Genomic DNA, 18,028 nt, shown 5'->3' on the forward strand with positions numbered 1-18,028 from the left:
TCATGCCCTATCCCTCAGCTGTTAAAAGCAAATGAATTCTGAAGAAAAGGGGGTAAAATGAAGGTGAAGATATTCCATATCAGAGTGGGGGAAGTGTATTTACAGAATAGACATGTTTAAGGTCTGGGGAGGTAGCATTCATACAGAGAAGTTGCTATAAAGGCTTTGTACCCTACAAACTCACTCAGGCTTTGAAGCATGAACATATATACATAGCACATGAAGAATATCTGAAGTGATCTGAGGTTTTGCATCTTTCTTTAGATATAATCTTGCTGAAACTCAGGAGCTCTCCCCCGAGTGACTTATGACTTAATCAAACATCATGGAAATGTCATCCTCTCTAAAAAAATATAATAAAATAAAATAATTGAAAATAATAATAATAAAATCAATATTGTGCCACACAGTTCACTAAGAGACCTAAATGGCATGCTGCTTTGTGGTAGCTGAGAAGAATGAATACTCTCCAGTCTTCCAACACTATAGAGAATAATAAAGAGAAAAAAATATATTTTTATATTGAATGGGATTCTGTCTGACTTCTGTTTCATTAGAGTTTTGAATGTCCCTCGATTTTCTGCCTTTTCCTTTTTTTGCTCCAACCCATTGTTCCCACTGTACAGTTCCACTGAATTATTTCAAGAGATTCTCCTTGGATATCTACAGAAATGGAGCTACTTCACAGTTTTCATCTGTTTCCAGATATTGAACATCCACTCTGTATTCAAATAAATCAAAGATAGGCCATCAGAAAAACTCAGCTATTGAACAAACGTGGACTCTTCAAAAGCTATAAAAGATGATCTTCAGCAGCTTATCAGGTTAATATTATTTTAAATTTAACGTTAGGGATTTGAAAGTAATGAAAAAAGGACACATTTTCATTTCATTCGACAACTCCTGCAGCCTATGTTCCAACTTTCTCCATTCTGGAATCCATTAATAATGGATATTTTTTCCACCATAATTATTTTGACACACAACATACTCATACCTAAGAACTGACACAAAGAAGAATGCTACAAGGAAAATCAAACCGCTCTAAGGGTTTCTTAAGGTCTTCTGGATCACAATCCCAAACAAATACCTGTATGAAGAATGGTGCCTAACCAGACTTCACACCTTTCTATGGTGGTATTAACTGGCAACAAGTTCCCTTCTGAGACACCAGGCACTCCCAACTAGTGTATCAGGGAGTAGCATCTACTACAGCTCTGAGAACTCCTCCCCAAAGGAGGCTGGCTAGAAGTGTAGCTTTGTGGACATATCCCACAATTCCCCATGGCAAATCCCACCTTTTTATGCAGTTTATTTTGACTGCTGCCCTGAATATCTATATTTCCCCCACTCCTCTGTATGTGAGATGTAAGACAAGTCTAAACACAGCTGTCAAGTTCTAAAATCAGCATCAAAGCTCAGTAAAAGCAAGAGAGAAAAACAATATGCTTTGTTAAACAATACTGCCTCAGATCTTAAAGGGTTATACAATGAAAGTAATACCCCCTTTGAGTTCTGTATATGGCATGCATTACCTAACATCCTTAGTCAGAACCCCACTGTTTATGAGGTGATGAGAAAAGAATACAGCTCCCTCTTGTCAGTAGGATATCTCTACTGCCCTGCAGGAAATTTTTTCCTTATATTTCAGATGTATTGAATCTTCTGGACTTTAGAAAACCAAAACATGCACTGTGCCCTCTGGAGCCATCACCTTTCTTGGTCGGTTCATAGGTTCGCCAAGGTCACAGAGAACACTCTTTTACATCATAAGTCTTACCTTTAGGCTGTTTTACTCCTCCACAGGAATCTGAAGGGATTTAAACAGATTTATCAAAACAGAAATGGCAATATTTATGTTTGGAAACATCGGTATTTCTAAACATTTCTTATTTCTTTCCTTCCCCATTGACACTGATTCCCAATTGCTGAGCCATGTGAAGTGGTTTAAAAATTACTTCTCAGGAAAAAAAAAAAAACAAAAAAAACTGCCTGCTAAGTCACTCCTCCTTCCTCTTGAGCACTTTTGCTTTACTGTTGTTATTAGTGCAGCCACTCTGTGTGTAACAAACAAACAAAAACCTTTTGCTTGAAAAACACATGTTCTCTCAGTGGAGCAGTCAGGCAGAGTGAAGATGTCAGAGACATCTCCAAAGCCTTCCCAAGGCTCTTCTAGGAAGGACCACTGTGGATTTAGTCTTCTAGGACTAAATGTTGGCACATTCTCTTGGCAAAGAAAAAACAGTTTCAGAAAGAAAATGAAAGTTCTGGTAAATGGTACAACAAAATGTTTATTTACTTTTAAATCTTAACGGCCAGGTGAGTTATTCCACTTCTGGCCCTAAAAAGTCTCTGAGCGGGCAAATCAACATTAAGCTCATCATTTACTGGTGCACAGCAGTGCAAATTAAGCCAGAAATGCATTTGGTAATGATGTTGTTGAGCTGGGTGAGAATCTACTCCTCTATCACAGCCATGTATAAAACACTTTCAGCTGCCACTCCATTTCAGCTGACACTTTACTTTTTACTAGATAATAGGGTGTGTCGTACTCCAAACTGCAAGTTTGAGCAAGGAATGGGAAATACTATAAACACCGAGCTAATGTTATGGTATATTCCTGAGAAAGGGGAATGGTTTTGAAAGGATCACAGCATGCAGTCTTCAGGTTATAAAAGAAAAACACCTTAAGAAAGGAACAGAGACAAAACTAAGTAACAATTTTTCTCCTGTAGGGAGGCTACAGCAGAAGGAGCATAAACTCTGGTCCTTCTGCTAAATTACTCACCAAGAAACAAAGCCAGTAATCCAGTAATCTAGCAGCCTGTCAACAGCAACAAAGAGACCACCACTATCATTTTACCATGGCACAGTTCTTGCAGTTTTTCCTCAGACATACACAAAACCTTCTCCAAGGTGAGGGATCAGCTAGATCATCAGCTGGACATGGGGATAAGGAATGGAGACACACCTGAGTTACTCAGCAAGTAAAGGCAGCTTCATGGTCCTCCACTGTGAGGAAAATGGGAAGGAAGAAGGGCATTTTAGGCTTTAATCAGGAAGACTGGCATCTTAGCTGGTCTGCAGTAACTCGAGTTTGGACAAATAAATGAAAATAAAATCAATTTTAAAAAAAGAAAAGAAAAAAAAAAAAAGAAAGAAAAAAAAATAGAAAAACTACTATGTGGCACCATTGTTTCATGTCTATGTTAGATGAGTACCCCAGGCCAACAGCCAAATAAACAGGGGATACAAGTATTCCAGAAATATATACTCTTCCCTCAAAGTGATCCCTTATTCTTCCCTTTTCACTGTGAAACTCATTCCCCTCACCAGAGAAGGGCTGTGTGACTATGAGCTCCCTGGGACAGTTTCCCCATTCATGACACCATACCATGAGCAGCTTATCTTTGTAAAACGCCTGGAGGTTTGTGGAGGAAAAAAACAAGAAAACACCCATTCTGCCCTTACCACCTCATGCTAGTGCTTGGCCAGGCTTGCAGTTCTCAGCCTAGCTTTTGCTGTCATACACTGTTTGAGCCCAAGCAAATTCCAATCCACTCCTTTTCCTGAGGCTCCCATTTATTTAAACAGGTGGGACCAGAACTACTGTACTTCCTGAAGTGCTGCTGCAGCTGAACCAGCTTATAAAGTAATTCTCCTACAGGTGTCAATTAAGAACAGGCAGAAGTGGTAAGGGCAGTGCAGCAGCAGCCGCAGCCATTTCTGGAGCTTTGTTGCTGGCAAAGTGAAAAGGAGTGTTTAGCTATTCTGTAAATTTCTTAGCTCAAAAGACCCTCCAGCCAAAAGACCATTAGCTGGAATTGTTGCATAAACTTAATAACAATCTTTTTTTCATTTAAGGCTGTCCCACCATTCTATTATCTGTCATTAATTTTCCATATGTTCCCCTCACCACCGCTCTTAGGCTGGGTTCAGTTTACAGAGTTGGATCAGATTTCTTTACAAGCCAGGACATTTGCTGGCTTGCTTACTAGCTTGAGGCCAGTTATGTTTGAGTGAGGCCCAAGCAAAACAAGTGAGATTTGGTGACTTTCCAGGGAGTAGGCACCAAACTGACAAGATCTGAGGTTGTTGTTTTTTAAAAGTTGAAAATTTTTAAAGTAATAGCTTTTCCATTAATTCAGACAATCTGATGATGAATTTATTTATTTTTTTTTAAGCTGCTTTCTAATACTTAAATATTGCAGCATCCCCCTGCTTCCTATAATGCACAACTTCTGGTTCTGCTTTCTTTGCACTTAAAGTAAGGCAACAGTTTCTTCGTTATCTGTATTTTTAATCACAGATGGGAAAATGCACCAGTACCTTGGAAGAAACAAACTGATGAGAACAAGATCAGCAAACCATTTTTCCCCACCATTTATGCTAGATAACAAAGTCTAGTGTTTGTAGCTCTTTCTCTAATAAGCATTCAGACTTCACATAAAACCCTCCTCTGATTCAATCCTGACTTCTAGAAACATTTCCTACACTGTCACATTGAATCAAGAAAAATAACTGTGTCCTTCCATCCAAGCCTTTATACCTAATAGTCACTGATCTTCTAACTATATCCAGTGTTACTTCACTCTTTTTTTCTCCCTGTTTTTAGTTTTATTTTTCTACATCTGAATTATACTCTAAATGCTTTTGGGTAAGGACTACTGGAAATTGCCAAGAATATCTATGGGCCTTATGGAAATGCTAAAGTAGAATTTCAAAAGCAATTTGAGACTGAGGGACCTCCAGACTTTTGACAGTCTCCCACTGCATAGTCCCCACTGCATATTCACAGAAAGGAAGGTAGCAGGACCAGGGTACAGACCAAAGGTGGATATTGCATTTCAGGCTGAGTCAAATACAGAGCAGCAAGTAAATATCCAGTCGTTTGAAAACATCTTCAATGAGAAGAGATTCTCACAAAGCATTATATCCTGGACTGATGGCAGGACATTTTGAAATTTGTAGGATTTTGTTTATTAGCATCAATGCGATAACAGAACAGAATAGTTCAGTTGGAAGGAATCTTAAAAGATAATCTAGTTCAATGGCACTAGTGTGTGAATTTAGCTGTTCTAAAGGTATTCCTCTGGTTTTGCTCCATGTAATTCAGTACCGTGTTATAGATGTTGTAACATGAAGCATGTAAAAAGTTATGCAAATGCTAAAAATAAGTATCATGTCATCTACATTCTTAATATTAATAGTACTTATCAAGGCAAGAAAGAATAAGGCATGGTAGTGCTAAGCATTCACTGACATACAGATAAATATTCTGGTCTGGACACAAGAAGAATTTTGGTCCCACAGTGCCAAAAAAATTGCTGCTCCTGACTCCTAGGTATCTGTACCTGCCTGGTGTGAGCCAGAGCTTGGGCACTGAAGAATGAAAACATCCCAAACAGCAGCTACCCAAATTAGCCATTAGGAAATGCTGAGGAAATTGGAATTACCTTAAGCCTTTATGAAATTTTGTTGCCTATCTCAAGTCAAGGATCTCCACCCTCCTCCAGAAAAACAAAGAAAGAAGGAGGTGCTGCTGTTGCTGGCAGCTTTGCGCAATAGGACTACAGCTGGGGTGCTCCCTCCCACTGCAGGAGCTCTGGACTCCATTCCCTCTAGGTATGAAGGAATCTGTATTACCCACATCTGTGCTAAGAACTGCCAGGCTATAGGTTATTCTGATCTGGGAAGTTCTCACTCTTTTCTTCCAAGGCTGTTTCTTTTGGCATGTTTAAGAAATGAACCAAAAAAAATAAACCTAATCTAAACTGAACATCGTAGTGACTCCATATTTTTTTTTCCTTTCACATCTACTCTTTCTGAAAGTGGCTATTTATTGCCTATCCAAAGTTATTTACAAGGTAATAGAAACCACTTAAATACTGCACCATTGCCATGTCCCAAATTGCATATGCTTCCTTGCAAAACAAATTAGAGTTGGATAAAGAAAGGGTTAAACAAATAGTCAAAGACAGAATAACTCAGGGCCATGGAAGGGTTCTGCAGAACAGAGAAGTTTATACCACAAAACCATAGGGATGTTTTTTCTTATATTTTTTTAAGGTTTATGACATGGGTGAGAAGGGAAGGAGACAGGAAGAGGGAGACAAATAGGGAAGAACTCAGAAAGATTCAGTGACAAAAAGAAACAGATCGGTTAGGAAAAGGCAGATTTCCAAGTCGCTGGCAAAAATGTAGTTGTTTGGTTGTTATACTCTCAGTAGGCTGGGCACAGAGCAGAGAAGGGAAAGAGGGGAACCACACACAGAGCTTACCAAGAGCCCTGCAGAGATCAGAACTATGAGGGAACCGCCAAGTATCCACCAACAGCCACTAAAAGTGAAGCTGAATGAGAAAACAGAAAATTAGAAGAGAAAGTCGAGAATGAACAGTCACAAAAGCAAAGAAGGTGAGATTTCAAAGAGTCAATGGGGTAAACAGCATTAAAAGCAAGAGATAGGTAAAGAAAGATGAGGTTGCAGAACAGACCCATGCCTGGATCAGGAAAATCCCAGTGGGGAGTTAACTACACACTATGGGTTTCTGTGCTTAGACACAAAAAGCTTTACAAACCAGACTGTTGGCAAAACTTCATGAGTCCCACGCTGGAATAATTAAAATAAAAGCTGTTCACTGAAGTTATTTTTGGTGGGCATGTTTGGATCAGAGAGCAGAGTTGTTGAGCACAGTCTAATACATGCCAAAAGTCCTATTATGTGCCTGCCACTGAGCCCTGCCATACTTGGAAATATGTTCAAAAACTGTGGTAGAGAATCCTTATTGGCTTCACACGTGAAGGACAAACTAGAGTTACATTTTAGTTGGAGGCTGTAGTGTTCCTCATGAGCCATTTCTGCGGGAGGTGGGAGCCATCTTGCTTGGGCAAGAGAATTGTTTGCTCTCTGACAAACCCCAGAGTGGTCAGGAGGCTGGTCTAAATTCAGTATTCCTAAGGGAAATTCCATACTCAAGAAATATCAGGAACAACAGCTTCATTTCATATTTTCCAGAGGAACCAGGGTGTAGAAGTCAACAACAGGTTACTTCCTAACTGATGAAATGAGGTGCTCATAACAAATATACTCTCGTGGCTGAAATGGGCTGGCAAACCAGATGATGAAGAACCAATCCATTACAAAAATATCACCCAGTTACAGTATATAATTTTTGTTTTCTTGTAGTGGAGTTCCTCAAAGGATCTTGTAGAGAATCATGATGATTTTCTGAATATCCCCTCACCACAGGTTTTTTCCCTGAAAAACACAGCACAAAAGTTGCTGTAAATGTGAGACAAATAGAAGGATAAATAAATAAATAAATAAATAAATAAATAAATAAATAAATAAATAGAAAGATCCAAAACAAATGTGAACCTGAAATTTCAGAGGATTGAGAAGGTACCTTTTGATCAAGGAGATATTGGGCCCAGACCCTATCACTGCTTGTATGGAAAACTGGTTGATATTTAACTGAATTCAAACTTGAGGAAATCTAGACACTAGGCATATGATTTGAAGTGGCTGAAATAACCTTAAGGCATTGCAACAGACAACCGTCCCTAACAATCTACCAGGGACCAACTTCTTAGAAAGTCTTAGAGCACATACCCAATTCATTGACAGTTCTCTTAGTATGACCGTTCCCACACTATATGTTTCTTCTCCCCTGCAGTAGACATATGCCAGCCACCTTTTCCTCAAAAATGTCTTCTTTCTTCATCACAGCAGAGCCTGATGACTCATAGCAGGGCAAACTGCCTTCCTTTTCTCCGAAGGTTATTTTTCCCTCAACACTGGACAGCGTAGGTTGACTGTATTTGCTGTTAGGCAAATACATTCTCCAGACAATAACTTTCCAAATCAGGCTTTTACTGAGAAAGAAAACATTCTGAGAAGGACTTTAAAAAAGAAAAAGCGTAGATACATATCTTTGGTCTTTTTCCCATTTAGGGATGTGGGGAGGCTATAATTTGCCAAATACTTTTTATTTAAGCAGCTTAGATTTGCTTAGAATGTAACTCAGCCATCAAAGCGTTAACTAGCATATGTGTGAGGGCTGAGACTGGGCTCTTGTGCGCTGTTGTATTTCTGTCATCTGAAAGTTAAACACTGGGTTAGGAAAATCCAAATGGTGGCTTCATCATCAGAATGACAGCAGAAAGAAAAATATTTGCACTTTTTTCCCCTCTAAGTAGAGGGCTGGAAGGGAGCATTTCTCTCAAGACATTCCTTTATCCTTTTGACAGCAAGCACTGCATTGCTGAGACTGTCTCCAGTCACACGTTACTAATACCTCAGCTTCTCCTGTCTAGAGCCCAAGCTGCAAATATGGTTTTTCCCAGAAATCACAGCGTTCGTTGGCTTTATTTTGTGGACACCAGACTCCCTGTCCTCTATACCCCTGCAAAAATCCAGGCAACTTCTATTCAGTGGATCCCTAGAAGCTGAGCAGTGGAACTGCCAGAGCCAGGTTTGTACAGAACCTGCAGAGTCAAAGCCTTTTTCTAGCTGCACCCATGTACCTTTGTTACAGTCTCCACTGTCATGGGTATGGTTTTGCACATCAAAAAAAAAAAGATCTTAATAAGCTCCTCTTATTGTTTTTATTCAACATCTGTATCTGAGACTTTTGGGGTGAAATTATGACTTCCTGAAAACAGCCTGGGTTCAGAAACACTCTTCTGACAGTGCTTCTCACTAATTATTATTATTATTTTTTTAATGAAGTTCAATAAAAACAACCACATTACTTCCTTTCAAATCCTACTTTGAAATGCTCCTTTCCTGCAATAACCATTTAAGACACTAATGGCAGCATGATTAGTGCTGAACTGAGGCTTTGCTGATGGATATCACTGCCATTTGTACTCCCTTCTTTTCTGTCTCCATCTTCTAACCCTTTATGTTTAGACTGTGAGCTCTTTACCTCAGAGATTGCTTCTATGTTCTCGTTTTGGACAGGAGTTAGCATGATAAGCCTCAGTGTTTCCCCAGTATAGAGCAAGAACAGGGAAGACAGCTTTCCTTTGTTTATGAATGACTGCTCTCTTCGTGACGATTTTACTTGTTCTTTAGTTCTCAGATAGGAGGAATGTTGTCTGTACAAGAGAGATGAGACAACAGTCTGAATTTTAATCTAGTGTTCAAAATTAAGAGTGATTTTGAAAGCTTCTGCTTCTTAACTGAAATTTGGGATATCTTTTTTTAAGCTTCTTGAAATGTTTTTAAAGAATCAATAAATACAATTTCCAAATACATATTCCCTATTTCTCTCTTCTCAGTTTCTCCTCTCTGAGAAGAAGTATTAATTATAAAATCTTCAGGGGCCCCAGATTCTGTTCTCCTTGGCACGTCTGCAAAGCTACAGCAAGTCAAAGTGGAGCTCATGGGAGGAAAAATGGTATTTAACACTTATTCATCCCATGTTCTGTTATATTCTTGCTTCCCTGCACAAACTTTTTAAAACAACTTGCTCCAAAAACTTAGCAGTGTCTGTTATCCTGTGCATCACTAGCAGCCTAAGGCCACGTCAGCTCAATAGCACGGAGCCATGAAGGAACACACATGCTGCTCAGGTGCACCCTCTCACTACCAAGGGGCTGTCAGCAGAAATAATACAGCAGCTCAGATATTGGACTTGTCTTATATGATAAAGTTGCCAAAGACAGGCTGTCTGCTGCCCTACTTATTTTCACGCTGCAAAAATATGAGTTACTCTGGTTAAAATTTCCATCAGAAGTGAGAGATTCTGGGCTTTTGGAGGCTCTCAGTTCTCGCTAGCAGGGCCTACTGCAGCTGATCTCAGTGCAGTGTGCACAGCCTGGCTGCTGGGCTCCCACACTGAAACCAGTCAGCCAGTTTGCACAAGTCTCCCATTCTAAAATATGTGTAATTTATTTGAGCTGATAGAGAGGATAAGAATCAACTGTCTGTTTCCCAGTTAGTAAAAAACATACAATGAGGAGAAAGCTCTGCCAGCATATCTTGTTTACCCAAAAATGTTTGGCATTAAATGTGAAATCGGAAATGAACTCATTATCTGATTATTTTCATTTTGAAGAATTAACTGCTTTGGGGAAAGGCTTGTCCTAAACAGTCCCCTTGTATGGATGACTAATTGCAAATACATATCTGAGAAGAATACAGCAAGCTCTTGTGACTGCCAGGGTAGGATAGAGCTCTATCAATTTGGACAAGAACATTGGGAGTATCTACCCATGTGATGTATTTCAAAACAGGAGGAAAAGTGTCCAAGCTACCAGCATTATGTCCATATAGGCGAGAAGAGAGGAGTTTCAGGAAAGGCCAAGTTCTGACATTCTCATCCAGACAAAACGGAAAGGAATGCTTAAAATTACTTGCAGTACATCTGCCTCTTCATCTCTCACAATATATTGATATAGAAGCCTGGATATTTATTACTTTCTAGTTATAAAAGTGTGTTGAAAACAGAATCCCTCAGTGGTATAAATAGGAAAAAATTAAGTAAAAATTAAGGCAGTTACCAATGGAATCAGATACTCATTCAAGGCTAACAAAATTTTAGGAAAACCTCCCGCTCCATTGTAGAACCAGCCTCAGACCACTCTGGATTAGGAGAGAACTGAGGTCAAGACAGCCCATGGGGCTGCATCTTTTTGCTTTGTCTTCTGCTGTTTCTTTGTTCTGCATTCATGTGCTTGAGCTCAGCTTTCAGTGTTTCTGGTTTGCCCTCTCCTTAGCTGATTCAACAGCTGCTGCTCCTTCCAGGCTTGCTGAGTGCCTCTTCTGTATTCAAATACTGCTTTCCTTTCACACTGGAAACTGAAGTGAGTTTTGAAAATGGTACCATGGAGCCTTCCACTGTGTATCACCACTGCACAACTTAAATTCATGTGCTCCACTGAATATTTGTCTTTTCTTCTCTGATTGAAATATCCCCATCCTCATGTGCCCTGTGAATCTATCCACAACGTGCATGTCATGAAGTTTGTCTTAGCTACATCTGATTTATTTTTTTCTGGACAGCCCATCAATAGAGAGGCAAAAATACATTAGTGTCCAGGGAAGTGGCAGGCCAAACATCCCAACACAACTCTGGTCTGTCCAACAAGCCAACATCACTTCATAGACTTCCTCCAGACCATTGACTGTGCATATTACAGTCAGGGGCAGCCCAAATGCCTTCTCTCCTCAACCAGTACAGAGAGCAGATATTCAATAGCCAGTTGAATCACTGTGCACTTGGTCCCTGCCACTTAGCTCATATCTCTGTGTGCTGTAGCATAGATGCTCCCAAGCTGATCTAGTTGGGAATGAGAAATTGTCTTGCCTGGCTGAACACCATTTAGGCCTCAAGAATTTTGCAGCTGCTATCTGTGATTCTTCTTCAGTCTACATTCTCCGTTCGTTAGAGCACATACAGTGAAACCAACTCCCCCAACTGCACAAATATAGGCAGCATTTTAGAACAAAAATGTATCATTGCAGATGTACCTCATAAAAAAATATTATGAAAAAAAACCCTGAAAACATTACGTTCCCACCAACAAAGATACACATTCCCAGACTAATGCTGATGTGACATTTTCCATGTACTCTGGTTTCTTCCCTTTCACGTAGCAGTGCATACACCAGTGCTCGCCTTCTCTGCAACAGCTGGTCTAAGGCAGTGAAGGGTCACCAGTACTGTTCTGTTTCAGTTCCTGGAGGCTCCCTGCTCTGGCAAACTGCCACACTTCCTGAGCAAGTCTGTCTTCCCCCAGAAAGTGAAGAAATATTCCGTATCTGAACTGTTAAACGTTCATTTCCTTTCTGACGTTGTCTCAGCATGAGTAGCATTTTTGAGCCTGTTTAGGTGTTTGCTCTTCTTTCTTCAAATCTCTGAAAGATCTTATTTGCACTGAAAGGGACAATTGAGCATGAACTTTGTGCGTTCTTTGGTACAGCAAATGTAAGCTTTTAAGACAAGGTATTTGAGGTTTTCTTTCCATTAAACTATAGAAAGCAATTAACCAGAAAGTGTAAACAGTTAGCAAATGTGAATGCAATGGAATAGGCTGTTTGACTCTCTTTTCATTCCAAATGAAATGGAAAAGAGGGAATAATAACATTCTCAGAGGAATTTGTCACATGTGTTGTTTGTGCATATCTTTCACATCTTGTTCTTTCACAGCCTGTTAGATCCTGGAGTTGAAGGCACATTCTTCAACTTCCTTCTGTAATCCAGACCAAACTATGGCACCCATAGCTGCGTTTTTATCTCAGTGAATAGTAAGGGTTCCACTGCTTTATAATTATTATTGCTACTACGTCTAATATCTTCTATAGGAAGTTGAAAATTACATCTGCTCCCCACATTACTAAAATCATACAACTTTGCTGGTTTCTATCACCCTTGATGTTGCTGTTACTGACACCTTTCACCACTTGTAATAGTGCTTTGAGTTTATCATTAAAGAAGGGAAGTCAAAAAAGTGACCATCACTTCATCAACATCACCATCACTGATTAAAGAAAGCAGCTTATTGATCCATGTTCAAGCATGGAGAAGAGAAAACTTGTTCTTGTGGACACAACACTACCTGTAGTCTTTTTCTACTGTTTCTTCTTTTTGAACTATCTTAAATTATTTTGCTTTAACCCAATTTTATGTTGGGAAAGATACTACTGCTGATGCTGCCACCTTCTCCCTTCACCTATGAAGAACATGAAGCCCAAGAACCAGCACAGCTTCTGAAAGAGTCAACCAAACGCCCCTGTTAAACTTCAACCCTCACCAAGCCAGTACATTTATTTCTAACACACGGTACTGTGTCACATTGGTATATGCAGTGCAAAATGACTTCTTACCTTTGACTAGCCCTATGCCTGGCTGCATCTTTATCAATCTGCAGGGACAAATGGAGAGGAAGGGTATCTATTTTCAGGCATCTCTGTTAAAGACCAATCTACTTGCGTAGTGTTATTAGCTTTGCATTTTTGTGATCTTTAGTCTTGAATACTGCATTTTGTTTTTCCTATAAAATATTCTGAAGAATATTCTTCATTAGGACCTGGCATATTGAGTGATCAGATTCCAAATATGTTTGGGCACAGGAGATGCTTTCTTGTGTCTTTTGGGTAGGGAGAAGTGCATGAATGAACTTTTCCATCAGCAGGCTTTCCCACATCTTTTGGAACTACTCAGTAATACAGGTACATGGGTTGATTTCCACACTGCTGCAATTGTTCAGGCTTTCTATGATTCTGTACCTATAACTGAATGCCAAATGCCCAGAGAAGGCTGGGATGATATTAAACCAAAGATCAAGCATATATACCACCTCTCATAGTTTTCTTTTTTTTTTTTTTTTTTTTTTTTTTTCTCTGCTGAAATACTAAAATTGAAAAAAAAAAAAAAAATTGTTCCTCATTATGTTGCATACTGAAGTGTGTCCTTGACCTTTTTGCACATAGGGTATTCTTTTGTCTTTGTTAATCAGCTTCTTAGGGAATCAGGTTTATTCAAAATATAAGGCAGAAACTTCTGTGAGAAACAAACACATTGTGTCTCAGAGAAGTATCAAATAAACAATTCCCGTTTGTCCTCAAGTTAATTTGGAAGATGAGGATATGTAGCAGAGAACATGTCAAATTCTACCATAGGCCCTTGGGAAAGTTATGTTACATTAACCCAACTCCATCTGCAGTTGGGAACTTGAGAGCAGCAGCAGAAATGGTCAGCGAGCTTCCAGCTGAGTAAGCACACATTTAATACAGCAGCTTGTTCTAATAAAGCATTGTTCTATGTTATATTAAGGGTTCATGCACAGTAAGCAGGGGAAAAAAAAAAACAAAAACAAAAACTTGGAAAGATAAAGATTTACTGTCAGAACTGAAAATCTGTATTTCTTATGCTGAAGCATCACAAATAAAGCAAAATACCAAGAGAGACTAAGAGACTGAACATTCTGAGGATAGAACTAAAATAGTAAATTAATTGAATTTACACTGATGATGAGATGTGAGGTTAAAGGCTTATGAAACAGATGCAATTATATGGGTATATTAAGATGAGTACTGTTATTTTACAACACTTCATAGTGCCCTGTGCTTTTCAGGGCAGGTAGAGGGCATGTAGCCTCTTCTCAAAAGATGTTATAATCCATATTTGCATGTGATTAAATAACTGTACATGGAGACAAGGGAAAAAAACACAGAGATAACAGAAATATGTATAAATGTTAATTCAGAGAAATGCATGTACACAGTGTAAATGAATAACTTCTTCTGTCTACCATAAGAGATGTAAATGAAGGGTTTAAAAAAGCAAAAATTTTAAAAGTCTTCTGTATATATCCATATGCAAGGAAGATTGCAACCATATGAGATGGCATTACCATTAAGTAAGAACACTTCTGAACACACGCAATGGCTATTCTCATTAGCCTCGATGAGATGAAGTCTATCAGAAGTATAACATGTTAGCATTGCTGTCACAATGGCATATATGTTGCACAGATGAGAGCTGTCATAAGATGAAATTCAATTTGGAGAAAGGCTTCTTAATGTTAAACCAGATAATAGCAGGTTTCAGCCCCATTAGGTGGCTGTGGTGTGAGTTGTTAAAGCACAGGCACAGTATGCATGTCACACGTCCATTTTTACTTTTTACCCATTTGTGCTTCCAGGCATCCAACACTGACATCCATCCTCAGCCCTTTCTGGTCCTCTGTACTGCCTGAATTTATAGCTGCAGTAGAGCAATCTACTTGATGTCTTGTTCCTAAGACACATTGTCTCTATCCATCTAGACCATCCATCTGTGTTCAAACAACAAAAAGTCTTCCTCAGATCTTTGTACATCATTTCAGTTTTAAGACTCTCTGCATGTTTTCCCAAGTAAAATATAGAAATGACAGTGTGACTCTTCGGGGGAGGGGCTCTACAGAACTGCATGATGCAGCGATTATGAAAGGAAGTACTTGTACCAAAGCACAGCCTTTAACAAAGTGCCACCATCTGCACTGTGTCACAATAAGTGTTCCTCTCATTGATGCCTCACTTGGGTTCAGATATGAAGATGAATAACCATTATTTATCCTGCAGTGTAGCTGCAACTCTGGAATTGCATAATTAGTATATTGTAGCCATCCTAGGACAATATGGGGCCTTCTGTTCGATTTTATGAACTGAAGAGGGCTGGGTCTGGCTGATAATTTGGGAAAGGGATGACAGGGGAAACCCCTAGCCCGGCAGGAGATGGTGTTTGTAAAACAATGGCTGGAACTCTGAATCACTGCTAAAGCAATATTCAAACACAAGTATCACAGGACATGCTGTACTACAAAAAGAGCCAGCTCCTGGATAAGCTGCACACATGGAGACCTAAGAAATGTTCAGTTCCAAAGAAATTAAGAATCCTTCTATGCATATTTCAGGAATGAGATCAATATCCCTGGGGTGGTTTTAAATTTGGTAATTACATTTTGTTAGACTCCAGCAATTTTAATTGGATTTTAGCCCATTCTTCACTTTTCTGTCTTCCACAGTGGAAGCAGTACTTCCATAGTACTTCACCTTAAGCACTACTAACCAAAAATTCCCTGTATTCACTTACAATATAGCAAATTAATGCTTTATTTCCTGACTTAAGCCTTATTATCATGCAGAAAGTTTGAAAAGACAGATAAATATGAGAAAATCAAGCTGTAGGATTTCTTGAAATTCCATTAAAGAAATGATCTGTTTGAGGGAGGCAGACAGTCTGATTACACATGTAGTATGATCACAAAGCCAGGAGGAAAAGAGAGAAGAAAATGAGCTCACCTGTCTGCCTACGGCCAATCTTCCTGTTTTTCAATGCAGTTCTTGGTCTTACTACTTGAATGAAGTCATACTTGGAGAGAGCATGTCCTTCAGGTCAGAGCTGTAGTCATAAGACTGCCTCTTCTCTCTTGCCACTGAAGGTTTTGCATTTCAGGAGTTGCTAGAATAATCCCTGCAGAAGGTAAATGAAACTCTGTTACACTGAACATAACAGAATATAAGATTTTAAGGGAACACTGAGAACTGCAAAGCATTTCAGGGGAAATGCTCAGTTTCAGGGAAAGAAATTATTTGTTGCAGAGTTTGAAAAAAAAAAACACATGAACTGAGTCAAATGTTCCAAAGCCAGGATATCTTATGCACAATCAGCTTAATAAATAGAAAAATGTGTAAATCCTGTCCTTCTAGAGCATTATAAGAATGGTATTACATAGGAGATTGATTTCCAGAACTCCTAGGGGTATGCTCTCTTCTCATGACGCACATCTCTAGGCACCAATAACACTGTTACCAAGGGGACAATATACATGTCAGTATAAAGTACATGATCACAACCTTCTGAATTACAACCCGCTAATTAGCATCCCTGTGTCAATTATCCCATTCAGGATGTCAAATATTTCACAAGGATTAAATTTCAAAATACTCAGAGACTCTGATAAATAAAATCCCAAATGGCTGCTCAACGTATATTAGTGTTATTGTATCATATATAACAGGTAAAAGATTAAAGTCTTTCACACACTTCTACAATGGTAAAGGTATCACAGTTGCATGTGTATACTTCACTTGTGGGGATATCTACTGTGCAAAAATGGGAGAAAGAAAGGTTTCATTCAGCATTTTCCTTTCCAAGATAGTAACAATGTTGTAATTCAATCCCCACACTGAACCTCTCTGACCCCTGAATCCAAAACTGCAGTGTAGGGGAGAGAAGAAAGAGTGGACTCTGCCATGTCAATGTCATAGCAACCTTTGCTTCATGGCTTGTTCCTCAATGTCTGGAGGCAAAGAATGCACATGCGTGCAGGCACAGTGTAAATATATCCATTTTGAAGTGTTTGGGCTTCCAGATTAAATCACACTTCCTCTAAGAAATCTGGCTTTCTCAATATGCATTAATATTCCAGTTGTAAAACAATCTTGGCCTCAGTCTATTATAGGATGTAGATCTCCAGGTGAGCAAAATAACCTTGGGCTGATTCAGCAGGGCAGAAACACACAACTAAATTAAAATCTCTGTGTAGTCTCCAGCCTGAATTGTTTGCAGGAGGAAGATGAATGAGTGAACCAAGATCTAAATTATTTTACATTTAAGACAGCTTTAGTGCTTCACAAATTGAAATCTTTTAAAGTTAAGTGTCTGGTTTAACTTGTTAACCTTTCCTTTAGTTACCACTTTTTCACTGTCTCTTTTCCACAGATGTCTCAATCAAAAGGCACTTTCATAAAAATGCTCTAATGAGCAAATTTACTGACTGAAACCAGAACAAAGAGCCCTAATTGACTATTGAAGAAAATGCATAGAAAACAACTCTTTAAGTTCAGAATTGTAAATATTATGTCAGAAACAGAGCCTTCACACTGACACTTCTCTATTTTAGATAGAAGCAAGAACTAGCGAGCCTAATCGGCTGAAATTTTGTCAGTAGACCACACAATAGACTACTCTTGAGCAAGCAGCAACCCAAAAATTAGTCCCAGAAATGATTGAGGAAATAATTTCAAATATCAAAGGGGAGAGGACTGTGTTTGGCTGGGAAGAGGCAAAATGTAGCAAATAAATTGTTTGTTTCAAAGAAATAACCAGAGTCCTAACCAAGGGATTGCTTCTTGTACTTCACATGTGTTGCAACGGTACATTAAGTGATCTGAAGGTAACAAATCAGAAAGAAACACATTTAATAAAATAGAAAGGTTTAAACTAGAAGAAAAACTACACTTAAGATCTCAGGCCAGCCTTGAGGAAGAAAGGGGGAGGTGGGTGGGGATGAAAAAAGAATGAAAAGAAAAAAAAAAAAAAAAATAACAAGAAAAAAAAAAAACAGAAAAATCTGAATGAAACCACAATGCCTCAAGCAGCACATTCATAAACTACATTTTATCAAGCCATTTCAATGGCATTTTCAAAGTCTACTAGTCAAGCTCCTGCTGTCAATTCTCTCTGTAAGTGGGAACTCTCTTTATCCCACTTCTGTGGAAGCTGTGATCCATTGAAGACAGAAATCTTTTAT

At 38.9% G+C, this 18,028-nt stretch overlaps 1 protein-coding gene across 7 annotated transcripts in view; it reads right to left on the reverse strand.

Moving 5' to 3' along the window:
- The window catches only part of LOC107311182 (uncharacterized), a 301,670-nt gene that overhangs the window by 89,931 nt on the left and 193,711 nt on the right, over positions 1-18,028 (reverse strand). For 5 of the 7 annotated variants that reach the window (XM_085543047.1, XM_085543053.1, XM_085543054.1 and 2 more), the window contains 2 exons: positions 15,795-15,966; positions 2,789-7,259 (listed from right to left, as the gene is read on the reverse strand). Coding sequence is in view for 6 of the 7 variants with exons in the window: in XM_085543053.1 (XP_085399179.1) it covers positions 15,884-15,966 (83 nt within the window). In the remaining variant the exon portion in view is untranslated. The remainder of the gene's footprint in view (positions 1-2,788; positions 7,260-15,794; positions 15,967-18,028) is intronic. The other 2 variants (XM_085543051.1, XM_085543052.1) reach the window with 2 other exon arrangements.

Source organism: Coturnix japonica, chromosome 3 (genome assembly GCF_054131305.1).
Source record: "Coturnix japonica strain WE chromosome 3, WE-NBRP24, whole genome shotgun sequence".
In the NCBI taxonomy this organism is placed as follows: Eukaryota; Metazoa; Chordata; class Aves; order Galliformes; family Phasianidae; genus Coturnix; species Coturnix japonica.